The sequence below is a fragment of the Pinus tabuliformis genome, chromosome 8, assembly GCF_031772625.1.
Source record: "Pinus tabuliformis cultivar Carrire ecotype Pingquan chromosome 8, CPIR1, whole genome shotgun sequence".
Taxonomy (NCBI): domain Eukaryota; kingdom Viridiplantae; phylum Streptophyta; class Pinopsida; order Pinales; family Pinaceae; genus Pinus; species Pinus tabuliformis.
The window spans coordinates 2,058,168,500-2,058,170,594 of NC_142294.1; the positions used below are offsets into that span (position 1 = coordinate 2,058,168,500).

Below are 2,095 nucleotides of genomic sequence, written 5' to 3' on the forward strand. Positions count from 1 at the left end.
AACTACGCCTAACATTCATCTTATTTAACATGTTAAAACATTTAATGTGTGGAAATACATTAAACAAACATTCAACAACAAGAGACACAATACATCATATGCAAGTAAGAATTGTTAATAATTTTGTTTTACAATTGACCGAGAGTAAACACTCAACCGATGTTTTTATCCTTTACAATTTTCTAGTTGTCGTGCAACTCGGCCCTATACCGCTGCACCGTTCAGCCCTACCCGAACGCAACTCGTCGTGCTATTGTGCCCTCCATCATTCGGTGCGGGCGCTCCTACTCGTAGCTCGTGTAACCCTTTCAGCAAGGGTGCACCTGCTTGCGGCTCGTGCAGCCTGATCGAACACCGTTCAATCTCTGCGCAACTTCAGAGATTGTTGTTTCGTTCAGCAAGTGCCCTCGCCTTGGGGCTGCCTTGCCTGCAGGTTCCAACACCCGTGTCACCCAGCTTGTCGTGTTCGACCTCCCACACGGTGTTGCGACCCGCGGCCTCACCCGCTAAGTCTACCCACACTCTGTGTTTACCGCCACCTGACTCTGTTGTAAATAATGTTCAGAACATCCGCCCATCATGGAGGCTCATCTCAGGTCACCCCAAGGAAGCTCGTACTCCAACCTTCAAACTCACTTTTGAATCTTGTGAGATGCTCCTTGATTTCCTTTTGCCAAGTTCACCTTCGTGTATTTGTATGATCACTTGCCAAGGTGGGGGCTTCGGTCGATGGCCAAGCCGACCCAACCTTTTGGTGTTTCCATCATTCTAACACGTTAGCTTGGGGTGGGGTGCCCACACATGAGACTGCTCGCCCATATAAACTTGTGAGTCCACCTGAAACTTAGCCATTTTATGAAATGAATTTATCATGTCTGCTTGCCCGCTCATCTAGCCAACTCGTTTCCCTTGCGCAGGTGTGTATCCAACTCGTCATTTCGTCTAGCTGGCTCATCACCCATCCGTCGTGTCCCTATCACCAACATCGCAATCCTTTGGTTAAACGCGCTTGGTGGGTGTGTCTGTTTTCGCCCGAAGGCACCAATGACTCGTGGGCGTTAAATTCTCCCCCACCTAAGGTCATTGCCATCCCCGAAAATCTGGCTATCCTTCGTAACCTTCTGTTGTACTTCTCAATCTTTCGCTTCCATATCCATAATGAGCCCTCCATTTCCTAGCTATATTCATGTGGAGCATCCTTCCATCTAATGAGAAATTCCCGTATCATGTTGCTCCCGAGTCTTGTTGTTTGAATATCCAAAATCTTCTCCAATACAAGGTTTGGTTTTTCAAAAATCATAGTTGGCCCCCTCGGTGGCTCTACTCTATCTCGATGCTCTGCATCAAGTCGACACTTCTTCAACTGAATGATATGGAAAACAGGATGTCTCATATGCTTGTGGTGCGGAAGCTCCAACTCATAGGCAACCTCCCCCAATCGTTTATTCACTAGAAATGGTCCTTCATACCTCCTCTTCAAAGATCTTGCAATTCCCTTAGGTGGCTGAAAGTGATCTCCAGTGATCCTGAGAAAAACCACATCTCCCACACTGAAGTGTGCATCCCTCCTATCCTTATCTGCCCATTTCTTCATCCTCCTCGCAGCTTCATGCAAGCACAACTGTGCTAACTCCAAAGCCTCATCCCAAGCCTTCATGACGTTCTTCGCATGAGGACTCCTCAAGAAACCTCCTGTCACTACGGTGTGCGGAGTGACTAGCAACTGCTCATTCACCAACTCAAATGGACTATACCCTATCGTAGAACTCTTCTACATGTTGTAGCTAAACTAAGCTACATCCAAGCATTCAGGCCAATTCTTCTAATCAACCATCACACAATGTCTCAAGTAGTTCTCTAGCAATGCGTTGATTTGCTCAGTCTGCCCATTTGTCTGTGGATGGTAACTCGAACTCATCAACAATTTTGTTCCAACTATCTTGAACAATGTGGTCCAAAATTTGTCTGTAAATCGCGGATCTTGGTCCAACACAATGCTCAATGGTATTTCCCTATACTTCACTATGTTCTTGAATAACAAATCCACAGTCTTCTCGGCTCCATAAGGTATCTTTGTTGGAACAAAGACATCATA

At 46.1% G+C, this 2,095-nt stretch overlaps 1 protein-coding gene across 1 annotated transcript; it reads right to left on the reverse strand.

Moving 5' to 3' along the window:
* Positions 1-1,174: 1,174 nt before the first annotated feature.
* On the reverse strand, positions 1,175-1,657 carry LOC149244728 (uncharacterized). The gene has a single exon (XM_089371628.1). It carries the CDS (start codon positions 1,655-1,657, stop codon positions 1,175-1,177), a length of 483 nt encoding a protein of 160 aa, XP_089227754.1.
* Positions 1,658-2,095: the final 438 nt, after the last annotated feature.